Source organism: Carcharodon carcharias, chromosome 15, assembly GCF_017639515.1.
Source record: "Carcharodon carcharias isolate sCarCar2 chromosome 15, sCarCar2.pri, whole genome shotgun sequence".
Taxonomy (NCBI): domain Eukaryota; kingdom Metazoa; phylum Chordata; class Chondrichthyes; order Lamniformes; family Lamnidae; genus Carcharodon; species Carcharodon carcharias.
In genome coordinates, this window is record NC_054481.1 from 88,302,916 (window position 1) to 88,328,658 (window position 25,743).

Consider the following 25,743-nt stretch of genomic DNA (forward strand, 5'->3'; position numbering starts at 1 on the left):
AAGGCAGGAAAATCGGAAATTGGGACATGATTGTCACAGTCGGGACAAAATATTTAATATAGGTATTTGTGAAAAGTTTTAGAGAAGGACCAGCATGGTTGTTCGGTGAGATAAGTGCAGTAATGGAACCTTTCCTACTACGTGAAAGTTGGAGATCGAATAGTAAGGAGACATGTGGTGGATCACATGCGAAGAGGAGGAAACAAATATCCAGAAGTGATTCCACCAGTGTTTGAGACTGAATTTACATTTCCTGTTGAAAGAACTCAGCCAAGTATTTGAAGGGCCGACTGTACCTGAAAGAGTTGAAGAAACAAGTTTTACAGGTACCTGAAGAACCAGATGCTCAGGTGACTTCAGTAAGGGAGGTTCCAAAGAAAACTTCAGAAGCTGTAGAGCTGAGATGCACTATGCGCATAAGGAAACCCCCAGAGAGACTGACTTTGTAAATAATTGATCTGTGTAAATATCTTGATATATTGAAAAATTGTAAAATATATCTTTCAGAAAGGGGGAGGGGGTGTCGTAACCCGATATGTGATATACCTTTAAGGCAAGTATTGTAAAGTAAGGTCAAATGATCTTAATACCCAAAAGCAGAGTAGTGCGGCCTACCACTGTGGGAGGGTCTCATGTTAGACACTGAAGAGTGAAGAAAGAGTTTTGAGTTGTGATCACACAAGTGTAGCTGCCGAGTTTTGTTTGCAAATAAACAGCATGTGTTCATTCTAACAACGATCTGATGTTCTCTGTCTCTGTGCCAACTCAGTCACCCCGAAACAAGCATGCAGCCTGGATCCTTTAGCCCCAACAAACCAAGGGCACTGGATCCAACACAGGGTTAGTATAATGATTTTCTCTTGCTAAACTACCCCTTAAAAGTCGTCAGGGACAAAAGTAAGTTCCAGGTCTAAGCAATCAGTTCTCACTTGGTGAGGCTGCAGGGCAATTGACTGATCGTAGGTTATTTTTGACTTGCTGAGAACAGACTCATTCAGTTTGAAAGATAATAACATTACTGTGAGTTTCTGTATAATTGCCAAAATGAGATAAGCCTTCGGCATTTGGGAAACAAGATGATACACAAGACTTTCATTTGAGGGCAGCAGTAATCAGCTGAGCCTTTGCTTATTTTTCACATCTGCGAGTGGAAAGTGTGCAGTAGGACACACTCATAACGAATCACCTTCAATTTTGCACTGCTGCAGTTGGTCTTTCAGATCAGAAACCCTGACAGCCTGGCACAGGGATTTCTAACTGTATTATGAGTGCTTGGGGAATTGTGTATGCAGCATTCATTTGAGAGTCTGGTATGCAGTCAAGGTGCCCGGCATGTAATTAAGAATAACTGAGAGGGATTTTAACCATCATTTCAATGTAGAATTACAACAGAAAATCAAAGTTAAGTGTCAGACACTATTTACGGCAGTGAAAGTAGGTGGGAGAATTATATCCACTAGCTTTTGAACTTGGAGAATCCTAAATGAAAAGTTATCCACCCTATTTTCACTGCCCACACTCTCACTTAGTTTTAACTTTGGATGACATTAACCGACCATGCCCCCTTCAGCCTTTGTGAATACCACAGATAAAAACCATAATAGGAAATCAAACAGATTGAGAAAGCTCTACATATTAATGGGAGAATTTGACGAACATCAGCTTGTGAGGACATTTGCCCGCCAAGAGGGCATTGCCAGAAATTCTGTCACATTGCCCAGGAATGAGCAGAGGTTCATGAACATTACACACCCAAGTTTCTGATACCAAGTAATGGTGACTATAGGTCTCTGGTCAAATTGGGCATCAGGACAATTTGGTCTCACGTCTTTAACTGCTCACCGTATCCCGACACCTCAAATTAAAATTCTCTTCCTCGTGCTTTATTCCTTCATGATCTTTTCCTCCCTATCTCTGCCATACAATCCTCAAAGGGCTCAGCATTCCTGCAACTCTGTCCTCCTGTTCAATCTCTACTCCCTTTGCCTTGCCCTCACCACTCAGACCTTCAACGACCTAGGCCCCACATATTCCAATTCCCTCCTTAAATCGCTCTGTCTCCCTCTCGCCCTTTAAGACCTTCCTCAAAACTCCTCTTTTTCACAAAGTTTTTAAGTAATCTCTCCTCATTCTCTCTTTCCTTGGCTTGGTGTTCATTTTTCTTTCATTACTCTTCTGTGAAGTATCCTGGGGTATTTTTATATTCTAAAGGGACTGCACTAATATATTTTGTCGTCCTTGATCTTAAAATTCATGAGTGGCTAAATAAATATCAAACGACAGTAATTCTCTCCATTACCAAACAGATGGATCATTCAGGGATAACTTCTTAACAATTCAGTGAGAGCATCTGTACAAAGATAAGTACAATAGATCATATCAAATATGCTCTCACATTTGCGAAAACATTAAAGAGATCCTTTGAGGGATCATTAATTAGATTGAGACCCACATTTCCTTCAGGATATATGGAACATTCTTAAATGGCTCTCGGATTTCAAAGAGTTGGAGATAGGATTGTGATGAAATATTTGTCTCTCAGTCTGTACCTTCCTGACAGTATGATCCAGCATATCCCATTGGACACGAGCATTGATTCTTCTCACAGGTCCCGCCGTTCATGCAGGGGTTCCCCTGCAAACACATGTCCTGGAAGGTTTCACAGTTCTCACCTAGAATCAGAGCAGAGTTAAAATTAAACACCAGCTCTCCTTTCATGTTAATCAGGGCAAAACAAACACAGAATTCTAATGAAAGGGGGGAGGGATAATATTTTCTCCTAAGTTTTAGGTTTTATGAGATAAGGGCAAGAATGAACAGGTGAATAAGACTCATAGAAAGCAGCAGGAAAAGACCTTTCGACCCTGTTGGTGGGAAGGCAGTTCGGGTATATGCATCTGAACAAAGGAATTAGGAGCAGGAGTAGACCACGTGGGCTCTCAAGCCTGCTCGGCCATTCAGTAAGATCATGGCTGATCTGATTTTAAGCTCACATTCCTGCCTACCCCCAACAACCTTTTACCCCCTTGCTTATCAAGAATCTATCTACCTCTGCCTTGAAGATATTCAAGATACTTAATTTAAGGATGCTGCCTCAACCATCTTTTGAGGAAGAGAATTCCAAACTCTTGGGTAGCAGGAGGGAGGAGAATTTGAAACTAGGATGAACATAGGTTTCCTGCAAGTCCTGCCAAATTTGATGGCAGGCCCCATTTTGAACTTTTTTTCAACAGATTTCCAAGCTGCCGCTTGGCAATTTGTCTGCCCGTTAGGTTGGTGGCAGGAGGGGGCAGGGAAGACAGGCAGCTGGGGAGAGGACCAGAACTAAGCCCAGCATGAGGGAGGGAGAGGGTGCTGTTGACTGATCACTGATGTCCAATCCCTTGGAGGTAAGCTTGTTGGGCCAGCGGCGGAGACACTCCTGCTCTTCTTGGCCCACAAGCAGCGCTCAACAGGCTCTATCTTGATGGATGCCGCCCTTCAGCTGCCAGGTTTCTCCCAAAGTCCAGAAAATGTGGCCCACGGGCAATAAAACTAAAGGTTTAGTTAAATAGGAGGCATGCAACCTTCTTAAAGGTTACCAACCTGCCACCTAAGAATGGGTCCTTTGCCTGCCCTGTCCCCTGCTTCCAATAAAACTGAAAGAGGGTGGATTGGGGTAGGGCTGTTCATTTATTTAAGTTTTTACCTCTTGTCTGCCTTGGGAGTTAAAATGACCCCTTTGTTGGTCCCCTAGCTCAAATTCAGAATCACCATCTGATTAGAACTAGTCAAGATTTCCAACTACTGCTGGGACTTGGAGTTTATAAACAATCATTGTTCAGTAATAATATGGCAATATGATCAATAATTCAGATGGGTTTTACAAAAAATCCATGTCCAACTGAACAAATGTGATATTTTGTTAAACATGCAATGTGGGTTTAATGTAAATTATTCACTGTAACAGTTCTGTTAGTTGGTTTCGATTGTCTTTCACTCTAATACAAACGGCAAATCTTAAACATTTTGTTTTATTCTGGCACATTCTTATTTCTTCAAACAAATTAATTTTTTTTAATTCTTTCATGGAATGAGTGTGTCACTGGCAAGGCCAAGATTTGTTGCCCATCCCTAAATGCCCTTGACTGTAATTAAGAGTCAGCCACGTTGCTGTGGTTCTGGAATCACATATAGGCCAGACCAGGGAAGGACAGCAGATTTCCTTCCCTAAAGGTCCAGATGGGTTTTCACGACAATCGACGGCAGTTTCATGGACACCATTACTGAGGCTAGCTTTCAATTCCAGATTTGTAAATTCCAATTCCTTAAATAAATACAAATTTGCATTAGTAGCTTTATTTACATGTCTTAGCTCATAAATTTATAGAAATAATGGACAGATCCAAATGATAAATTCATGTGAGCTTCATAAGAAAAGTTACAGTTGCAACCATTTTTCTTATACAATAAAAGCAAAATACTGCAGCTTCTGGATATCTGAAATAAAACAGAAAATGCTGGAAAAACTCAGGTCTGGCAACATCTATGGAGAGAGAAACGGAGTTAATGTTTCGAGTCCAATATGACTCTTTTGAACTGAAGAGCGGTAGGAATTTGTTGAAAAAGGGGGGAGGGGGAGGTGGAGCAAAATAGAAGGTCAGGGATAGGTTGGAAGGCAGGAGAGGTTAAATGACAAAGATGTTATGGAATACAAGTCAAAGGAACTGGTAATGATAGTTTAAAGGCAAAAGCTTTGGTCCAGAGTAATAGCAGAATAAATGTAAGCACTATCTGAAAGGAAAACAGCAGAACTTGGTAATAGCAGAGAAAGAGGTTGGCAGTCTCTGAAAGGAAAAACATAAGAACAAGAAACAGACTGGCAATTGGTGGGAAAAAATCAAAATGGAGGACAGAGTCCATGGTCTGAAGCTATTGAACTCAATATTAAGTCCAGGAGGCTGTAAAATGGCTAACTGGAAGGTGAGGTGCTGTTTCTCCAGCTTGCGTTAAGCTTCATTCAAACATTGTTGCAGGCCGAGGACAGAAATGTGAACATGAAAATGCAAACATATTGCATTTACAACATTACCCTTGCCTAACCTTTTTTCCTATAGCTCTATAAGTAACAAAGACAAGATTTTAGTTTGAATCAGTTGGGTATGTATCTGAAACAGGGTCCTGAGGTCAAGGGCAATGTCAGGTTTAATCAGTCATCAAGTCCCCAGCAATTCTGGAAAAAATATGCATTGTGACTTTAACTGATAGATAATTGTCAGTCACAATTTTAGCTCTGGTGTTACCAATACCACAAGAGGTGGAAGATTTACCATGAAGACTATTGGCAACTAAACTGTACATCTTTCTGTAAATGTGCCAAAGTTTCAATATTCAAAATGCAATTGGAAATCTGGTCTTCACCACTCAATATTACTTTACTGATGTCAACCAGAGTAAGTTTAAACCCATTTCATTAATTGAGAGGCCCCTGTCCATTGGCATTTGAGCAGAATGAGACACATGGCAGCTCCTTCTTCCTGCAGACTCACCCTGATATTCATTTGTACAGATGCACTGATATTCATACTCTCCAGTTACGATACACCTTCCACCATGCAGGCAAGGCACACGGTCACATGGTGAGCTGTCATAACACTGGTCGACATTCAGGCTGTCCGTAAAGGTGTAGGAGAGATCAACCTTCTTCCCATTGATAGACACCTGATTAATGGAGAGAGATAGAATTACACAGAATGTGGGGACAGAAACAGCCCATTCAGCCCAGCCAGTTTATTCTCCATTTGATCCTCCTCCTGTCTTCCCTCGTCTAAATCTATCAACATAACCCTCTGTTTCCTTCTCCCACAAATGCTTATCTAGCCTCACCTTAAATGCCTCTATACTATTTGCTTCATCCTGTGGTATAGGGCTCCACATTCTCACCATTCTCTGGGTAAAGAGGTTTCTTCTGAATTCCTTACTTGATATTTTTTATTCTTTCATTGGTTGAGGCATCGCTGGCTAGGCCAGCGTTTGTTGCCCATTCCTCATTTGCTTTGAGAAGGTGGTGGTGGTGAGCCACCTTCCTGAACTGCTGCAGTCCATGCAGTGTAGGTACACCCATGCAGGTTTCTTGGTGACTACTTTAGATTGATGACCTCTGATTATGCTCTTCACCATAAGAGGAAACAAACTCTGCCTACTCTATTAAAGCCTGAATTTTAAAGACCACTGTTAGGTCACCTCTTAACTTTTACTTTTCAAGATAAAAGAACCCCAGCCTATTCCCCTGAGCCCTTACCCGATAGGTATAACGTTGCATGCTTGTAACTCATTTTTCACCCTGTCCACTGCCTCTATATCCTGTTTATAATATGACAACCAGAAGTGTACGGAGCATTCCAAGTGTGGTTTAATCAAGTTTGATACAAGTTTAACATAACGTCTCTACTTTTTAATTCCATCCCTCTAGAAATAAACACTAGTGCTTGGTTTGTCTTCTTTATGGCCTTATTAATTAGTATCGATAGTTTTAGTCATTTGGTAGTGCAGAACATAAGTATTGCTGAAAAAAGAGTTTTTTGTCGAAGTTTTTCATCTAGCACTCATCAGGACAATTCACAAATGTTGACATTGTCCCAGATCTCTCTGCTCCTCCGCTCCATTTAGTTTCTTACTTTTGAAAGTAATATGTCACCTCCTCACTCTTCTTTCCAAAATGAACGACTTCACATTTATCTGTGTTAAAGTTCATTTGCCAGTTATATGCCCCCTCTCCAACTTTTTAACATATTGTAATTTGTTGCAGTTCTCCTCAGTGTCGATTATCATTCCCAATTTGGTTGTCTCAGATTTAGAAATTGTATATTTGATAAGGTCTAAGTTATTAATACCAACTGTGAAAAACAATGTATCCAGCACTGAATCTTGTGGTAATCCATTTTCTACCTTTCAGCATTCTGAACTATTCCCACTCTCTGCTTTCTGTCTTGCAGTTAGTTAGCAATCCATTCTAGCTATCCCTCGATTCTGCATGCTCTGACCTTGTTCATTAGTCTATTATGTGGCACCTTATCAAAGGCCTCTTAGAAATCTAGATAAATTACATACACTGCATTACCCTTGTCTACTCTTGGTTACCTCTTCAAAGAGTTCAATGAGGTTGGTTGATGTTTTGAAACCCATTTGAAATCCGTGCTGACTATGCCTTGCAATATGTTTGGTGAAAGATGAACTGTGTAAGCTCAACACACTGTACGTATCAAAATAAAGTGAAGGCAATGAGTTCATGTCAACAAAAGCATAGTTATCACTCAAATTCAGCGTAGAAAGGGGTTAGATGCATTGGGGGTAAGAGAGTCCAGATCAGTTTACAATCATATTAGAGGTGGTCCAGCCTTAAACACTGGATCATTCAATTTATTTTCCCCAAATGGACCAAACAAATAAAGCAGCCTTTATCCAACAACAAAGAATATTTTTTCATTTGGAGAACCATATGGGAACAGTAAGCTCTATAACAGTCATGCTCAGAGCTTGTCAGACATGAATTAGGTGTTTAGAAGAATGAGATTTCACAAACATACAAGATTCTTACAGGGCTCAACAGGGTAGATGCAGGAAGAATGTTTCCTCTGGGTTGGGGCGTGGTGGTGGTGTGGTGGTGTGTGTGTGTGGAGGGGGGGTGGTCTTAACCAGGGGACACAGTCTCAGGATAAGGGACAGGCCTTTTGGGACTGAGATGAGAAGGAATTTCTTCACTCAGAGGGTGGTGAATTTTTGGAATTCTCTGTCCCAGAGAACTGTGAAGGCTTGATCATTGAGGATGTTCAAGACAGAGATCAATAGATTTCTAAAATAACAAGGGGTTCGGGAATAGTGCAGGAAAATAGTATTGAAGTGGAAGATCAGCCATGATGTCATAGAATGACGAAGAGGACTTGAAGGGCTAAGTGGCCTACTTCAGCTCATATTTCTTCTGTACTTATGAACTTGAGCCTACAATTCCCTGACACAGTTTCATTTGTATGCCACAGGGTTAGCCCAAGTTCTACTGTGTGCTATTTTAACACAGTGCTTCACTTGTTTAAAATAAATCTGCTCATTTAGGCAATGCACAAAAGAATTTGACATGAATGGGTTACTTTGTGCAGCACCAGAAGAAATCAAACCCCAGAGGTGAGTTCCTCATCTGGGCCAGGATGTTGAAGGTTGGGGGTTAGGAGTGGTGGAGAGGGGCGAGGTTGAGGGATAGATCAAGGCAGGCTGCTCTCACTGGTTCCTTATAGAATGATAACAGAGTGCAATAGAGAGGAGTTTGGGAACAGTGGGCAAGTCCCTCTCAACTTCAGTGCATGGAATGGTGTTTAGCACACAGGCGAAAGTACATAATGTGGCTGTGTGATAATAAGAGGCCTTTCCTCAATCATTGGTGGACAATGACATTGAGTTGTATTTACTCCAGAGACTCACCTCAGCAATACAGCCATCAATCCCCTCTGTGACATTTACTGCTTTGGGGAGAACTTCTGATCCGGGCACACCACCAAGATACATAGGGCTTCGCAGGTTAAGACCTTGGCTTTTGCCCGGAGAGATGCTTCTGATCTCTTTCTCATTATCAATGGTCAGCAAGCCGTCCCTGTTGTGTCGATGGGCTTTCAATCTGTGCCATTTGTTGAGAGCCACTGGTTTGATGCTCTGCAGAACAGCAAGTCCTGTGAAAATCCAAAGTGGGGTGGGATTGAGTAAATGAACGCAATGACGCATGCACACATCTCAATGATATGGACCTTTCCTCAGAAATCTGTCCCTTAATGAAGAGCTGCAAACATAGAAACACAAAAATATATGGGTTGCCTGAACAGTCACGTAACTGAGCTCCTTTCTCCCAATCAAGAGGCAAAGAGACTGAGGCCCTTTACACAAATCCTGAGGGGAGCACGTCCCAAGGTTGAATGTTGAGGCTGTGTCACGGATGTAGTTTACAACAAACAGCTTTATTTTTCCCTTAAGCATTTGTGGTGATTGAGGTGAGGGAGTTAGTGCTGGGAATGGAACTCACCAGAAACAGTCTCAGGGCTGGGGCAGCGCACACAGAGGCCCCTTCACTGCAATAAGAGCCACATGGGCACACACACCAACAACAACATCCCCTCCACCCACACCCTCCAATCAAAATTCCTTCAAAGGTGTGGTGCAGCTGGACTCATACATGGCAACAGCCAAGGCTTGGGTGACGCGATAATTCCCATAGTGCGATCGGATGGCAAACATCTGTTTAGGCATTTCAGAGGCCCCGTTATGCTGGTGGCAGTCAAAGCAGCATCCAGCACTCCCACCAGAGAATCTGGAGCAATGGGAAGGGCCAAAGGACATGAGCATTTAGCTTTGGAATTCTCCAAAAGGAGCAAAGTGCCAATATTTTAAAAAGTAAGTGACTTCTATTGAAAAATGTAGTAGCTTCAATGACTTCTTCTTGAAAAATGACAACTGCTTGGAGACTATAAAGGGATCCAACAGGCAAGGTTCACAAACATGCAACACCCCAGAACAAGCATACAATGTCAAAGCAAGCCAAATAGCAAATTGTTGGAGGAGCTCTGCACATGGAGGCTGAGCTACTTTAATGGAAGAAGTTATCAATCCAGGTTAATTGTCACCTACCTGACCCCAGGTCATAGCGGAACTCCAGGTGTCCATCAAGCATGGCGACAGAGATGAAGTCATTCATCTTCATTCTCTGGCTGCTGCTGTAGAACATCAGTCCGGAGGGTGAGCGAGGTTTGAACTCCAGCTCAATCGTCAGCTCATTGTGAACATTGGTCAGCGGTGGATAAGCCACAAAAGAATTACCTGCCCTGAAGGAAGGAGCTGTGATTAAGACACCTGTGAGGCAATAAAAAAAGGCAGGTAATGAGAGTCGGGTTTACAATTTTGTAGCCTACATGGTGTTAGTTAAAGCGAGGATACCGGAGAAGTAGTTCTACAGAAATATTTGATCTGCCTGATCCCCAAGCGCTAAATGTCCAGTGAGGCTGCCACACCTCAAATACCAATCTCCACTGTGATATTAAGGATGGGCAACAAATGCTGGCCTTGCCAGCGATGCCCAACTCCCATGAAAGAATAAAAGAAAAGCAGGTGGTGGTCTTCTGAGTTTGAGAGTAATGCACATTATTAGGGCAATAGAAATCAAACTTGGCTTTGCACAGGACCTTTACCGTACCTGATCTTGGAGTAGTAGGAGTTGACATTGATTGACAAAAATGGGCAAAATAAAGATGATTTTTTAAAATGAAAAATGTAAGATATTTGGAATCATTTTGTTTTCACTGCAAGTTCTGAGCTATAATTTTAATAAGTTAGCAGTATTAAAAAAACACAGCTATCATGCAACTGAAACGTTAGTTATTATTAAGTTAGTTAGTGTGGAATAACCCTCTTGTCTTGTAATTAAAACTAAAAGGCGAGACTCACCATCCATACATTTTGGCCCTCGTTTGCCCAGGTGGCATCGGCAGTTATATCCAAGGCCATCTGGTTTGTTCACACAAGTTGCATCTGATCCACAGGCCTCTGCAGACCCAAACCACAAACAGGCATCAGCAACTTCATCATAGAACACTGACATTGCTAGACTTTCCTAAACAAAGAAGTTTATCCCGTTTGCCCTTCCTTAGTTTCCACAAATTAGATCACTGTAGAACTCTTCAGGCCAGAGGCCTGACAGTAGCCTTGCTTGTAAGTCCTCTGCCAACACTTGGATAAATAGCCAGTGGAATCTCTTCATCACCTTCTCATAATGACACTGCTTAGAACAGGAGCTCATTCCATGAAGAATAAAGAAGATTGGTCTATACCATTCTAGCATTAGGGTCCTAGTCTCTATGATTCTTATTGGATCGCATTCTTCAGTTGTGAAACAAAGGGATCGCTAACCATCTTGAATAATTTTCTTTGTAGTTACTAAATCTTTGCCCAGCACAGCTACCTCCCTAACCAATAATCTTGGAAGAGAAAGAATACTTATTTTCTCAGAAGTTCTTTGATCTTTTCAAGTTTACTATTTTTACTACAACTCTGTCTTTGAAGACAACTGGTTGACCACTTGGAGACACTGTGATGGTACAGGCATGTTTAAAAGAACTTGCATTGATGTGGCATTTTTACATCCTCATAGCAGCGCAAAGTACTTCACAATTAATTATTTTCAAAATGCAGTTACTGCATGCACCAGCCAATGTGTATACAACAAGGCTCTACAAACAGCAAGGTGATAAATAATTAGTTAATCTAGGAACACAGGAAAAGGAGTAGGCCACTTAGCCCTTTGAGCCTGCTCGACCCATTCAATAAGATCATGGCTGATCTGGTTGCGGTCTCAGCTCCACTTTCCTGTCTGCCCTCCATAATCCTTGACTCCCTTGCATAACAAAATCTGTCCAACTTTACCTTGAATAAATTCAGTGAGGCAGCTTCTGCTACTTTCTGGGGAACAGAATTTCACATACCAATGACTCTTTGGAAAAAAAAAAATCCTCTTCATTTGTCTTCAAAGGGAGACGTCTTATTTTTAAACTATGTCCCTGGATTTTAGTCTCCCCTACAAGAGGAAATATCTTCCAGGTACCCACCCTATCAAGTCCCATCAGGATCTTATATGTTTCAAGAAGGACAGCTTTAATCTTCTTCAATTGTGTTGATTGAGGGATAAATGTTGACCAGGGCATCAGAAGAAAAGCCCTGCTGCTTTATAACCTAATCAGACACACAGGACTTGGTTTAATCTCCCATGTGAAAAACAGCACTTCAGGCAATTCAGCACTCCCTTTGTATTGCACTAGAGTTTCAACCCAGAGTGGGGCTTGAACCCACACCTCTGACTTAGGGGTAAGTGCTACCCGTTTGCTAAGAAGACACTCTGAGACCAAAACCTCTCATCCACCTAATGGAGAAGACATTGTGTACAGTCTTTCCCCAGCTGTTCAATAACAATTACTTTGAAAGGGAGGCGAAATCAGGGTCAGTATTATGTTTGCCCTTCTGACAGTCAAAAACAGATGAAACTACCTGAGTATTATCTTTTATTTTCATTGGTGCCAACTGCATTCTAAATATACATTTACCTGGGTGACAGTGCAAAGCCAGTGAATGTTCACAGTTGCTCCCAGTATATCCCCTCCTACACTGACACGCATAGCTGCTAGTCTCAGAGTCGACACATTGACCTCCATTCTGAAAAACATCAAAGTTGCTGCATTAATAAATGATAAACCCTCAATAAAGACATCAGCCTACAACAATGATTAACCAATTGTAGTGACATTATCCATCAATGTTCCTTATCATTGTAAAATGTTAACTAGAAAATTGACAGGACTGTCACAGTGCTATATTCTAAGCACAGCTGCACATATCTCTGGAATTTAACAATTGCAGCAAGTCAGGCTTAACATCAAAATGATTGCAAGTGTGCAAAATTCTGTGTGCATTTAACTTTGCTATGCACCCTGATGAATGATTTGAGACCAATAAATAAGGATGTTTAACTGAAGTGATTTAAAAGACACTAAGTGACAGCTGATCAGATTGAAATCAAGCAATGAACTTGGGGTCAGGAATGTACATTCTGCAATACACAAGGTATCACAGTTGTGTGGGATAGGCAGGATGGATCCAAGGATCTCTATGCGTCTATCATTGCTCGTATATTCACTTCCCTTTGCAAAATCAGAAACACCTCAATCTGGGGTGGTAGGAACTAGTTTACTGGGGGAGAGGTAATTCCCTAAAAACATCCTTTCACTCCACGAAAATTTATCTTAGTTGATGAGGGCCTTGAAAAATACAGAATCGAATGTATTTGTTTTTTTCTGAACTGGAGAAACTTTGCTTTTTTGAGCCTTGAAATGAAGCCCCCACAGTGATCTTGCAGAGGTGTGTAAGTTGAATGGGACAGGTTAATCCAAAACATTACTTTCAATTGAAAGAGTAGGACAAGGGAATAAGGGTTGAAATTAGCGGAATTAATCACTTGAAATGGATCTTCAGATTCAGAGATGGAGGCAAAAACTCTAGAATCATTTAAGAGATAATTTGATTTAGCGCTGGGGGAAAGGCGGGGTGCAGACTGTGAAATCTCTCTGAATGGGTGAATTAAGATGGCTGGTGGCTCTGAATTGATGGGCTGAATGGCCTTCTCATCGACAAGTCCCTTGCGATTTTTCTGAGACATTTTGTTAGCTGGTGTAGACCCTGGCTGGAGTAAAACTGATTTTTTTCAGGGATTATGTAGTAATAAAAATAAACCTGCTTTACTTTCTAACCAATTGGAATCTCTTCTACATCACCCGTGTCTATTTCATGTTCCATAACGTCTTATGAGTATTAACCCCCAATGATTCCCTTCAATTTTAGAGATCATTAACTCAAAATAAAGATGCTATCCACAATGTGCACATTTCCTGATTCAATGACTTGTTACATCAATTGACTAAGTTATAATACAAATGATCTCCCTTCCCTGTGGAAACATCCATCAACCAACAGTCCAACCTTTTAATGATACTTAGGTTAACTAATAATCAATCTGGCATCTGGAACTAACAGAAAGATCTACTCTGTAACCAGAAAGGCCATGTTCTCTTCTGGATTCCACATGAAGTTATTGAATGTGCTCATGAATTCATGCCATGCACACATGGCTCATCCCTTCCCCTCATGACATTAAAGCAATTACCCTGATATCATCATTAACTCCAGAAGAATGGGTTTATTCAACTCTTATTTAGAGTAGAAATTTAGAGTAGAAATATCAATTGGTGCAAATATACAACTACTGTAAGTTCATTTTGCAACCAAATTATAAGGTATAATAGGCCTTGTAATATTTCAAGATCTTAGCAAAGTGCTCCTTTGCTGATGCAGCACTCTTTAACCCCATGGGTGTGTGTCTGGTAATAACATTATGCTCCCATTATTTTCCAGAAGATATCCTATCTTAACTAAGCTGATGGAGGTGATGCTGAAAGAGGCCTAGTTGCTTCTCATCACTTGGGAAGCCAATAATGAGAGGATAGTTGACTCCACGTCAGGCTTGCAGACTTCCTATTAGAGGACTGCACTGGGGGATCTTAAAGGAAGTTACTTATCCCCTGCCTCAGTCAGGAAATGAAATGTTGGATGGAAAGCTTGTTCAAAAAAGGGATATGGAAATGCAGCAACAAACTCCCTGATGCTGTGAAAATAAATTTTCACTTGACAATCAATCACTGGACCCTCTTCTAAACAGCCCTGTTGATATCTTGCACCTTGCAAGGGTTGTCTTTGCAGGTTGGGCAGTTGGATACTCCTCTTGCTTTTAGTCCTGGAGCTGAGAAGATCACTTCATCGCCTTGAATTATGAGCTGGCGGATACAGCCTAGTCAGAGAGAAGAGTGAGTCAGCTGAAATATTGACATTGTATTATTTGTTCTGCAAATGTAAGCATTAATGTTTACTAAGAGGTTTCTTTTCCACAGTTGATAATAGAATTCAAAGACATATTTTCTTCTACTAAAAGCAACATGGCAGTCAATGGGAGCTTTCTGAATGGTTCTAGCACAATAGCTATCTGACATCACACACACAACCCTTTGGCATTATAAAACATTTTGGCTCCTGCAGATGCAAAATGGCCACTGAGACTCGTTATAAAAACAGAAAGGGCCGGAAATACTTAACAGGTCAGACAGCAGCTGAGGAGACAGAAGCAGAGTCAATGTTTCAGGTCGATGACCTTTCACCAGGGCTGGAAGATGTTGGAGAATGAACAGTTTCTAAAAAAGTGCACAGTCAGGGGAGATGGGGGGTTGGGGGGGGGGGGGAAGTTTGGAGAAATGGAATGAGGAAAGAATGAATGAAAGGGGCAGGTTCCTGATAAGGTGGATGGTAGGAGGCGTTCACTCCTACAAGGGAAAATAATGCTACCTGTCCAGAGGAATGCCCTCCACCACCAGCTTCTGCCTTCATTTCAGACTTGAGGATTTGGTTTTGCTGTAATTGGTTGTGGTATCCTCAAAGCTCAGGAAGGTAAGGGCAGTGCTGCAGTGAGCCAGAGACCGCCAATCGGGGAACGGCTGTACTGGCACAAACCACCAGTCATGGAGCAACATTGATGCAAACTGGCAGGCAGGTCACCCGATCCTCCCTCCCTCAACACCCCAACCCCCCACCCTGCCATCAATGAGGAACAGAAACAAAAAGGGAAATGCAGTATTACTGTGAAAGACGGTTTGGGGGAGGGGGTGGATGATGGGGTGGGGAAGGAGCACAATAGTTTGTCCACTACCATCTTTGAAAAATAAAATTAAAATTTTGTAGCATTCAATCATGCCCTAGTGGATGTCGTGCTAAAATTAAAATAAAACCAAGGTGACTGTGAGTCTAACCGACAAATAGGTTCAGACAAAAATATAAAGCTTGCAGCCAATTGCACCAATTATATTTTAGCGGAAGCAAAATACTGCGGATGCTGGAAATCTGAGATAATAAGAGAAAATGCTGGAAAAACTCAGCAGGTCTGGCAGCATCAGTGGAGAGAGAAACAGAGTTAACGTTTCCAGTTCATATGACTTCTTTGAGAGAGACAGTGTGTGAAAGGGGGGGGGGGTGGTGGAGTGAGAAACAGAGTGGGGGAAGGGGGGAAAATGAGAGAGACAGAGTGGGGAAATGGGGAAAGTGAGACAGACAGATTGGGGAAAGGGGGGAAAGTGGGAGAAACAGAGTGAGAAAGAGGGGAGAGTGAGAGAGACAGAGTAGAAAGGGGGAGAGTGAGAGAGACAGAGTGAGAAAGGGGGGACATTGCTGCTTGTGGATATTGAATGAATCAGTTGGGTTTTTTACGACAATTCCATAGTTTCATGGTCACCATTACTAAGAGTTGTTTTTTATTCCAGATTTAATTCATTCATTGAATTTAAATCCCCCAGCTACAATGGTGGGATTTAAACTCATTACTCTGGATTACGAATTTATAAATATGTAAACCAAAGGAATGAAAATTATGAAAGCTATTTAAGACCAAAGGGACAGTGATTGGCCCTTATAGCCCCAAAGTGCAGTGATTAATTAAAGCTTCAACATCACAATACCTAGTGTTTTAGGTCGTTGAAGCAATAATTAATTATAGGTAGACTTAGGGTAGGTGGAAACTGGTAGTGGAGGGAAGCCAGTCTTTATATTGTTGCCATGGTTACCTTTCGGCCTTTGCTAGTGTAGGCTAATGGTGTGGGGTGCAGTACAGCTGTTTCCTGATGACTGGAAGCAGCTCACATATAAAACCTGATCTTGAGGAGCGAGCTTGGCATCTTCAACTCAGTAAACTCTGAATGGGAGTCATACCACCTTGCGACATACTGTGCTGCGCTAGATGTAAAACTTGAATGCAACGGCAGCTGCTAACAATGGTCCTTGGGGATCCTTTAACAGTCGACTTAAAACTCTGTATAATTATCTTCTGAATAGCTTTCTCACCCATAAACCCACTGTTGCTTCCAGTGACTTTTGAAATGTTATCAAAATTGGGGTATCCACCGACGTACAGCTCTTCATTCAAATCCAGGCCGCGGAAATTTCCCTAAATGAGAGTAAAATATTTTAATTGGACGAAATAGAAACATGAGGAACAACGTGAAAAAATGGGTCTTTCTTCTAAAGGAACACCACAGATTACCAAACAACGTGATGGACATCATTGTAGGGTGGCCGAATTGTACTATTAGTGATAGAGTTGACACTTGCAGACACTTCTTGGGTGGAAAGATTAAGTTTATTTACAAAATACTCAACAGCAACTATACGCGTGCTCTCAACTCCAACTCTACACTGACGCTGAGGCAACCTGCGCTACTCTCCTATTGGTTACTACAGATCATGTGATCTCTCCCAACATGTATTATTCTTGTAGGTACATTAGACACTAAATAAAACCATAATTACTATAGATGTGTTTAAAATAATGAAAGAATGGGATAAGGTAAATTGAGACAGGCTGCTTCCAGTAGTTGCGGGGTCAAAATATGAGTGGCCATAGATATAAGATTGAATGGGAGATTTAGAACAGAGGGAAGGAGAGTCTTCTCCACACCGAGAGTTGTGAGGCGGTGGAATTTATGTCCAGAGTTAGTGACTGAGGCAGAAACTGTGACAACACTGAAAATTAGGTGGATGCGGGAAAACAGGTAGACAGGTTACGGGAACAGGGGAGCAGGGTATTTTCCGGGACCGTCCTGTAATTTGGCCTTTTACCCCACCTCCTGGGCTGTGAATTTTTCTTCCCCAGGCTAGCTTGGCATTGGACAGCTTTTCGCTGCTGATTGGTTCGCCTTTCAGTGCCCCAATTGGCCATTTGGTCAGAATGCTCTGATTGGTTAATCAGGGATTCCAGGGAAGCACACCATTTGACCCCACACTTTCATGTGCATGGCAAAATGGAGGTTCCTGTTTAGATTAATTCATCTGGTTTAAAAAAAATTAGCTTTTCCAAAAATGTATAAAAGTCGCTCTGAAAAAAATCAGTGACTTTGGTTTGAAGATGAAATGTTTGCAAAAGGATTGGGGGTAATCGTGGTAATCTGGGATAATTTCTCGCTCCCTCTCTCTCTCTCCCTCATCTCTCTGTCCCACTCCCTCTCTCTCTCTCTCCCTCTTCTCCCTTTCCCAGTCCCTCTCTCTCGCCCTCATCTCCCTTTCCCACTCCTTCTCTCTCCCTCGTCTCCCTTTCCCACTCCCTCTCTCTCTCCAAAACAAAAACAAAAATACCTGGAAAAACTCAGCAGGTCTGGCAGCATCTGCGGAGAGGAACACAGTTAACATTTCGAGTCCGTATGACTCTTCAACAGAACTAAGTTTAAAAAAAAATTCTCCTCCCTCTCCCAATCTCTCTCTCTCTTTCTCCTCCCTCTCCCAATCTCTCTCTCTCCTCCCTTTCCCAATCTCTCTCTCTCCTCTCCCTCCCAATCTCTCTCTCTCCTCCCTCTCCCAATCTCTCTCTCTCCCTCTCCCAATCTCTCTCTCTCTCCTTATCTCTCTCTCTCTCTCTCCCTCTCCCAATCTCTCTCTCGGTATCTCTCTCTCTCTCCCAATCTCTCTCTCTCCCTCTCCTCCCTCTCCCAATCTCTCTCTCTCTCTCCTCCCTCTCCCAATCTCTCTCTCTCTCTCTCCTCCCTCTCCCAATCTCTCTCTCTCTCTCTCCTCCCTCTCCCAATCTCTCTCTCTCTCTCTCCTCCCTCTCCCAATCTCTTTCTCCTCCCTCTCCCAATCTCTTTCTCCTCCCTCTCCCAATCTCTTTCTCCTCCCTCTCCCAATCTCTTTCTCCTCCCTCTCCCAATCTCTTTCTCCTCCCTCTCCCAATCTCTTTCTCCTCCCTCTCCCAATCTCTTTCTCCTCCCTCTCCCAATCTCTTTCTCCTCCCTCTCCCAATCTCTTTCTCCTCCCTCTCCCAATCTCTTTCTCCTCCCTCTCCCAATCTCTTTCTCCTCCCTCTCCCAATCTCTTTCTCCTCCCTCTCCCAATCTCTTTCTCCTCCCTCTCCCAATCTCTTTCTCCTCCCTCTCCCAATCTCTTTCTCCTCCCTCTCCCAATCTCTTTCTCCTCCCTCTCCCAATCTCTTTCTCCTCCCTCTCCCAATCTCTCTCTCTTTCACCTCCTTTTCCCAACCTCTCTTTCACCTCCTTTTCCCAATCTCTCTCTCCTCTCTTTCCATCTCTCCCTCCTCCCTTCCCCAATTTCTCTCTCTCACTCTCACCTCTAAAATAACCCGTGTAACCTCCAAAATTTTCACTACCTGTGTCACTGCCTGATTTTTTCGTAAATATTTTGCCTTCAAATCGAAGACATCGATGTTTCTTTCAGAGCGATTTCCCTACAGTTATGTAAAAAGTGATTTCTTTTTAGCCAAGTGAATTCACCCAAACAGGAACCTCCATTGCACCATGTGCACAAAGTGCGATCAAACTGAGTGTGCCCCTGGAATCCCTGATTAACCAGTGTGTTCTGACCAAGTGACCAATCGGAGCGTTCTGACCGAGTGACCAATCGGAGCTTTCTGAAAGGCGAACCAATTAGGACAGTGAAAAGCTGTCCAATGCCAAACTAGTTTGGGAAAGAACAATTCACTCTCGGGCCGTGCCTTCTCAGGATGTGTTTTGTCCTGAATTCCTCTGTCACGCCTTTCTGTGTGTTTGTGCATGCGTCTGCTCCAGAAATACTGTGATCTTTGCTTGGGGCTTTTCAGCATGTGTCCAGTGGATGTTGTACTGAGTGGCTTAGGTGCCCGCTGTCATGATTCCCCCCGCCAACCTCCCAACCCCTCCTCTGCTCACAGAGATCTGCCAGCACACCACACCGCCCTCCCAGTGCCCCTTAACTTATTCCCCAAGAATTGGTCACCCTGCAGGGAAGGTAAATGTGATCTGAACTATTTACTCATGTGAATGGTAATTGATAACATCGATTACTTGGGCCGAATGGCCTATTGTTATTTTTATTTATTTCTCTGTGCTTATGTCCTCATTTAAATCAAATTGAATTGCATTTGTTCTGTGGATTTTTGATTTTGCAGAGGTTCTATTCTGCTTCATATTTTACAGGCATTCAGTGCCAAGGTCAGGAATTTTAGGTCACGCACAAGGCTAATTAAAGTTCCCTCCACTCTGTCCCGACCTCCAAAGAGCATATTGTACTGTACCAGTGGGGCATTTTCCCATTTCCCGTACAGCAACAATTCTCTAAGGCTGCTGCAATTTAGCACTTAGTTAGAGGCAGCCACACAATGTGAGCACACGCTTACCAGGAACTGGATGGAGACTGCCCAAACACATTTCACACCAGGCCATCAGTGTGAAGTGGATGTGAATGCCTGTCCCAAAGGTGAGGTGTCAGTGTCTGAGCCTCCACAGCACACGTGCAGCCCTAGAACAATTTTGTTTCTGAGTTGCAAAATAGTTCCTGAATTCTAACTTCACTGCCAGTCCAGCGACAGAATAATGGCATCCCAATCGACTTTCCAATTAAAACAATGCACTTACAGCTAATTTTAAATTGTCATTAGTATAATTCCCACTCGTAATTTGTGTAATGAAGGAATACGGAGAGAGAGTAAATACGATATAGCCTTAATGGAACCACAATGATCAGAAGTGTAGGCTTTTGACAGCAAAAGTTCCAATAATTTAGAAAGATTGAATTACTTCATCTGCTCCGGGGCAAAGCTATTACGGGATGTTATGTGAAGAAATGGAAGACAATTTTGGGGAAAGGAAAATTCCAAACCGAAGGCTGCACTTCAAACATTTGTAACCAGATATTTGTCACATTGCACGTGCTAATGTTCATCTGAGTGTGAGGGATTGGCCATGGCTCAGTAGTAGCACTCTCACCTCTGATTCAGATGATTGTCGGTCAGAGTCTCACTCCAGACCCAAGTGCATCAGATCAGTGCAGTACTGAGGAAGAGCTGCACTGTCAGGCCTGCTGTCTTCCGAATGAGCTGTTAGGCCCTTTCAGACTCATGTGAAAGATCAAAGAGCAGGGGAGTTCTCTTGGTGTCCCGGTCAACATTTACACCTTAACTAACACTTAAATTCTGATTATCTAGTCATTATCACATTGCTGTTTGTGAGAGCTTGCTGCGAGAAAATTGATTGCCATATTTCCTGCATTAAAACAGTGACTACACTTCAAAGTACTTCACTGGCCACAAAGCACTCTAGAATTCCCTCAGGTTGTGGAAGGTACTATTTAAATCTTTCTTTCCTGAGGAGGAAAGGAAGAATGTGCATTTATATAGCACCTCAACACACCCTCAGAACATGGAGAAGTGACTTCACTTTTAATTAATTACTTTTGAAGTGCAGTCGCTCTTGTCATTTACGTAAAATAGAGAAAATAACCAGTTAATCTGTTTTTAGTAGTGCTGGTTAAGGGAGACATGTTGGTCAAGGCACCAGGAGTGTTCATAGTTATTCTTTGAACATTACCTGAACAAGCAGGTGGTACAATATCTCTTCTGAAACATTGGAATAACTCAGCGCTCCCGCACTGCTCTGAAGTGTCACTTCAGATTATGTACCCCTGGAGTGGGACTTGGACCCACAACCTTCTGACTCAAGAGGCGGGTTACCTGAGCCAGGTTGGCTCTTTTGAAGAACTCCAAGTGCCCAACAGGCAGTGCAAACAACCACAATACAAACATTGACACAAAGCAGTCAGGCACTCAAAACTCACCCTCAACATCTGAAATACTGATCACACTATTACCGTTTCTCTTACCTGAGAACTCCCGTTGACAGGCAGGTCGTTGTCTACAAATAGTGAGCCCTGAGTCAAGTTCCGATATAGAACCACAGTGTGGTACTCCCCCAGAGAAATGGGGTTAGGATGGCGAATGGTGGCCATGCCAGAACCCACATTGAACCTTTGGAAGGAAGCAAGTGCATTAATGTTACATATCAGGAAACTGTGCGGGAATGTAATTATCAGTGAGTGTGAATGGGTGCAAAGAGTGTATGAAATTATTAACAAGGTATGTTGTAAGACTCCTTTAAGGTAATTCTGCAATGGACATGCATAGCTGCTCTTTCATGATTTAGTCCCACCTCTTTGCTGCAGTTTCTTTATGTAATGTATTAGAATTGGAAGGCACCATTGTACAAGAATGCTCATGTAACAGCAGTTTGGAGGGTTTGTTTTACACTGGAGTCTGTGAAAGGAGTTGGCAAGACTCCTGCCGGATAATATATTGACAATGAGACCATCTACTGGATTCAGATCGAACTTCAACATTTGGGGTCAAGCAACACCAGAAGGCAGTGCCGATAGGTCCATGTGGCAGAAAATGACCCTTTAGCCAATGCAATACTTGTATCTTAGTGCAGATGACTTGTTGATCAGCACGGGCTTGGTGTACCAATCTGCATCGAGGGAAGCCTGCATAAACTCTGAAAAACTTCGTTAAAAACCACAGAAACAAAGATGGAACGAAAGTTTGGTTCATCACAGCCCTCCTTGGCGGAAGAAAAGAAATAAGGACGTAACCCTGAAACTCTAGTCTCCCCTGATAGAGAGGAGAGATGGACAGGTAGAGATGGAAAGGTAGTTTATTCGTATTAGTAAAGAATAACTTTATTTCTGGATGATCAGATAGTGTCATTGTTTTTTTTCTTTATTCTTTCATGGGATGTGGGTGTCACTGGCAAAGCCAGCATTTCTTCCCTTCAACTGAGTTGTCTAGCTAGACCATTACAGAGGCTGTTAAAGAGCCACATGAAGGCCAGACCAGATAAGGATGGCAGATTTCCTTCCCTAAAGGACCTTAGCGAACTAGATGGGTCTTTATGACAATCGATTATAGTTTCGTGGTCACCATTACTGAGATTTATGATTTATGAACTGAATTTAAATTCCACCAGCCACCATGGTGGGATTTGAACCCATGTTCCCCAGAGCATTAGCCTGGACCTCAGGAATACTAGTTCAGTGACATTACCATGACACCACCATCTCCCCCTATAGGTTTGGTTTGCTCCAGGATTGATGGGTGTGTAACTAAGGCAGCCATTCTTGTAAACCTGTTTATTATCTTACCCAAGATTTTAAACATCCAATGTTCTATACACGTAACTGAACCAAAGCACTATCATTACCTGAATTCAGGGCGACCTCCCACTAACGCAAATGAGATGAAATCTGCTCCGGTTGTTTGTTTCTGACCATTGTATATAATCATACCTGAAATACAGAGAGTGAGAGCGGGGTCAATGTAAGGAGTATCACTGCCGATGGAATTGTACAGATGCATTGCTTCAATGCAACGTACAGACGAGGTTTATGAGGGCTTTCCAGGACTGGAAAATTACAGCTATGATGGAAGATTGGAGAGGCTGGAGCTGTTCTGGGAACAGAGGTGACTGAAGGGAGATTTGATTGAAGTGTACACAAGGTTATGAGAGGCCTGGATAGAGTGAATGCCTATTTTCCTTAGCAGGGAGGCCAGTGACTAGGGGGTCATAGATTTAAAGTGATTGGTAGAAAGATTAGAGAGGAGATGAGGAAAAACATTTTCACCCAGAGGGTGGTAGGAGTTTAACCTCACTGTTAAAAGGGTGGTAGAGGCAGAAACTGTCAACTCATTTCAAAGGTGCCTGGATATGCACCTGAAGTTCCGGAACATCCAGGGCCAAGGACAAAATGCTGGAAAATGGGATTAGGCTGGGTGGCTTGTTTTATGGCTGGTACAGACATGATGGGCAGAGTCGCCTCCTGTGCTGCAAATATTTCTACATTCTCTAAACTTTCTAAATATTTGAAAAGGAAGAATGTAAAAAGATGTGGGGAGAGAGCACGGCAGAGGCAGTATGTAAATTGCTCCTTAGGAGATGGGCCTAACCTCATTACAGCCTCAGTTCAAACAAAATAGCTGAACTACTGAGGTGAGGTGAGAGTGACTGCCCTTGACATCAAGGCAGTATTTGACCGAGTGTGGCATCAAGGAGCCGTAGCAAAACTGGAGTCAATGGGAATCAGGGGGAAAACTCTCTGCTAGTCCTTCCTAGCACAAAGGTAGATGGTTGTGATTGTTGGATGTCAATCATCTCAGCTCCAGGACATCACTGCAGGAGTTCCTTAGGGTTGTGTCCTAGGCCCATCCATCTTCAGCTGCTTCATCAGTGATGTTCCTTCCTTCATAAGGTCAGGAATGGGGATGTTCACTGGTGATTGCACAATGTTCAGCACCATTCATTACTCCTCAGAAACTGAAGCAGTCCATGTCCAAATGCAGCAAGACATGGACAATACCCAGGCTTGGGCTGCCAAGTGGCAAGTAAAATTTGTGCCACCCAAGTCTCAGGCAATGACCATCTTCAACAAGAGAGAATCCAACCATCACTCCTTGATATTCAATGGCATTACCATCACTGAATCCCCCACTATCAACATCCTGGGGGTTACCATTGACCAGAAGCTGAACTGGACTAGCCATATAAATACTGTGGCGACAAGAGCAGGTCAGAGGCTAGGAATCCTATGGTGAGTAACTCACCTCCTGACTCCCCAAAGCCTGTCCACCTTCTGCAAGACACAATTCAGGAGTGTGATGGAATATTGTCCACTTGCCTGCATGAGTGCAGCTCCAGCAATACTTAAGAAGCTTGACACCATCAGGACAAAGCAGCCCGCTTGATTGGCATCCCATCCACCAACATTCACTCCCTCCATCACCAATGCACAGTAACAGCAGTGTGTACCATCTACAAGGTGCACTGCAGGAATTCACCGAGGCTCCTCAGACAGCACCTTCCAAACCCACGACCATTACCATCTAGAAGGGCAGGGGCAGTAGATGCATGGGAACACCATCACCTGGAATTTCCCCTCCAAGCCACTCATCATCCTGACTTGGAAATATATTGCCGTTCCTTCACTGTCGCTGGGTCAAAACTTTGGAACTCTCTCCCTAACAGCACTGTGGATGTGCCTACATAACATGGACTGCAGCGGTTCAAGAAGGCAGCTCACCACCACCTTCCCAAGGGCAATTAGGGATGGGCAATAAATGCTGGCATAGCCAGCGATGCCCATATCCTGTGAATTAATTTTAAAAATTGCTTTCTTCTGTGCTGTAACAATTCTATGCTTCAGGTTCATTGTTAAGGATTGTAACTTTTGCATTCTGAGATCAATTATAAAGGTGCTATTGGGCAGGGAACTAGAACAGGTTACACTACCAAGTTGTGCGGCATGTGTCTGCTCCCCTACATTTCACTTATGTCTCGATCTCAGCCATGTTGCTATGGAGTGGAGGTTGACCATGTGTCCATCAAGAAAAGCAGATAAAGTTGGAGCTGGAATGCCGTGTACAGTTTTGGTCTCCATACCTAAGGAAGGATATATTTGCCTTGGAGGCAGTACAGCGAAGGTTCACTAGATTGGTTCCTGGGATGAGGGGGTTGTCCTATGAGGAGAGGCTGAGTAAATTGCACCTATACTCCCTGGAGTTTAGAAGAATGAGGTGTGATCTCACTGAAACAAACAGGATTTTGAAGGGGCTTGACAAGGTAGACACTGAAGGGTTATTCCCCTGATTTGGGAATCAAAAACATGGGGGCCACAGCCTCAGGATAAGGGGTCAATCAATTAAGACTGGGATGAGGAGAAATTACTTCAAAGGGTGATTAAATCTTTGGAATTCTCTACCCCAGAAGTTTGTGGATGCCCCATCATTAAATATATTTAAAGCTGAGGTCGGCAGATATTTGGTCTCTCAGGAAATCAAAGGATTTGGGGATTGTGCAACAAGGGGGAGTTGAAGCCCAGGATCAGTCATAATCTTATTGAATGGGAGAGCAGGCTTGGCAGTCCCTATGGTCTACTCCTGCTCCTATTTCTTACGACCTTATGAGCTGAAGCAAGAGATCAGCCACCATTCAGCCTGAATGCAAGAGCTCAGCTGACTGGCTCTGTAAACTAGGGAGACACAATAGTGCTAAGCGAAGGAGAGAAAGAAACCCCAAACCGAATGCTGAAGAGGTTGCCTGGCAACACATTGAAGCCTATCAGAGACCAAAGTGGTTTAATTCAGCCCAAGCCAGTCAGGCTGAAGTAATTAATGCCTTTCAATAATTAATTGTTTTGCTTTCAACAAATAGGGCTGGATGAGATGAACCTTGTATTATTGCCTAGCTGCTCAGTGGGAAGTGCTACACTGGACAGTAGTTTGGTAGC

General features: G+C 42.8%; 1 protein-coding gene across 4 annotated transcripts in view; it reads right to left on the minus strand.

The window, feature by feature from the left end:
• hspg2 (heparan sulfate proteoglycan 2) overlaps window positions 1–25,743 on the minus strand; it is a 519,883-nt gene that overhangs the window by 39,009 nt on the left and 455,131 nt on the right. For all 4 annotated transcript variants that reach the window (XM_041206462.1, XM_041206463.1, XM_041206461.1 and 1 more), the window contains 10 exons: window positions 22,665–22,749; window positions 21,292–21,436; window positions 16,495–16,597; window positions 14,292–14,401; window positions 12,108–12,216; window positions 10,459–10,557; window positions 9,646–9,867; window positions 8,452–8,696; window positions 5,529–5,700; window positions 2,550–2,672 (listed from right to left, as the gene is read on the minus strand). In XM_041206462.1, the coding sequence (XP_041062396.1) occupies window positions 2,550–2,672; window positions 5,529–5,700; window positions 8,452–8,696; window positions 9,646–9,867; window positions 10,459–10,557; window positions 12,108–12,216; window positions 14,292–14,401; window positions 16,495–16,597; window positions 21,292–21,436; window positions 22,665–22,749 (1,413 nt within the window). The remainder of the gene's footprint in view (window positions 1–2,549; window positions 2,673–5,528; window positions 5,701–8,451; window positions 8,697–9,645; window positions 9,868–10,458; window positions 10,558–12,107; window positions 12,217–14,291; window positions 14,402–16,494; window positions 16,598–21,291; window positions 21,437–22,664; window positions 22,750–25,743) is intronic.